Raw genomic sequence first — 1,306 nt, forward strand, 5'->3', positions numbered from 1 at the left:
CCTCGCCTATCAATTGACATAATACGGCACGCCCTATTTAGTCCCCCTACATGTCCTTGACTCCGTATGCTTTCGAGTTCGTGCTTGCTATGTATACATATCTCCACGTCAACGCTCTCTGTTATCTACATATATATAGGTTTATATACATGTGTATCTATATCGGTAGATCTGTATGAATATGGACGTGTAGACAGTCTTGGTAGCTTCGGAAGGAGCATTGAGGGGGCAGTTTACAGCCACACATACACCCCACGGGGGGGTGGAACCTGATGCATCTGTACCTCTTCTCACATACAAATACATGCACATATATGTAGATATATATATATATGTATATATGTATACATCTATCTATATACGAAATACATGCATATACGTAGAGGGAGAGAGATTGTATTACGTATGGCACCCGTGTATTGCTTCGATCTATTGCATGCATTCCGATCTCTCCGTATGGATTTTTACGCGTGAAGAGAAGACACAAGTGAAGGTGTTCTCCCTTAGTCTGTCTGCTTTTTCTTACACGCTTGCATGCAGTCAAGCGAGGGCTAACAGCGTAGTCTCGTCTGGTACAAATAGGCATCTGCTGAGATTGCAAAATGTTTCTCTTCAATACTCGAGCGATGCCGACTTCTCCCTCTCTCTCGCTCTCTCTCTCTCTTGTTCTCTCGGTTTTTCTCTACGAGCTTCTTTCTTTCTTTCTTTCTCACTCTTTCTTTCTTTCTTCCTTTCTCTTTCTTTCCTTCTCACTCTTTCTTTTTACTCCTGTGGGGTGCTGATGTATGTGTGTGTGTGGACTGTAGGTGGCTATATGCCTTGATGTATGCGGGGATTGTCAAGCGATCGGTCCAAGTTGCCCCCGTGCAAGTCGCTGGACGACTAGAGGAAGAGCCGTCTCCTGTCTCTCCTGATGCGATCACATTCGTCTCCTCCACTGGGAAAAGCCCCACAGGAAAAAGGATTCCTTATGCTCTTGAAGGAGCGTAAGTCTTCTTCCTTCTCACTCTTTCTTTTCTGGAGAAATTTCTATTCAAGTATGTACCAAAGTCTTTCTTGGTGATAGGCACTTGGTTTGCGGCGCGTCTCCGTCTCCGGTCAGCATGGCGGGGAGAGAGAGGGAAGCAGTGGATCTCCTTACTTACTCTTCGCTCTTCTCATGCCTTCTATCATCTGTACCAGCCTAGGCGTATACACCTGTATAGATAGAGGCCGCCCTTTATCTATCTATCTATCTATCTTTAATCTATCTTTACCCATCTCTCTATCTCTGATCTATCTATCTCTCTGTCTCTGATTTTTCTTT

General features: G+C 44.4%; 1 protein-coding gene across 1 annotated transcript in view; it reads left to right on the forward strand.

Annotated features, from left to right (window-relative positions):
• The window catches only part of CSUI_008536 (uncharacterized protein), a gene marked incomplete at both ends in the record, with an annotated part of 2,941 nt that extends 1,951 nt beyond the window's left edge, over positions 1-990 (forward strand). The window contains one exon of the mRNA XM_068068665.1: positions 807-990. Within this exon, the coding sequence (XP_067919359.1) occupies positions 807-990 (184 nt within the window). The remainder of the gene's footprint in view (positions 1-806) is intronic.
• Between the last annotated feature and the right edge of the window lie 316 nt (positions 991-1,306).

The sequence above is a fragment of the Cystoisospora suis genome, assembly GCF_002600585.1.
Source record: "Cystoisospora suis strain Wien I chromosome Unknown contig_4809, whole genome shotgun sequence".
Lineage (NCBI taxonomy): Eukaryota > Apicomplexa > Conoidasida > Eucoccidiorida > Sarcocystidae > Cystoisospora > Cystoisospora suis.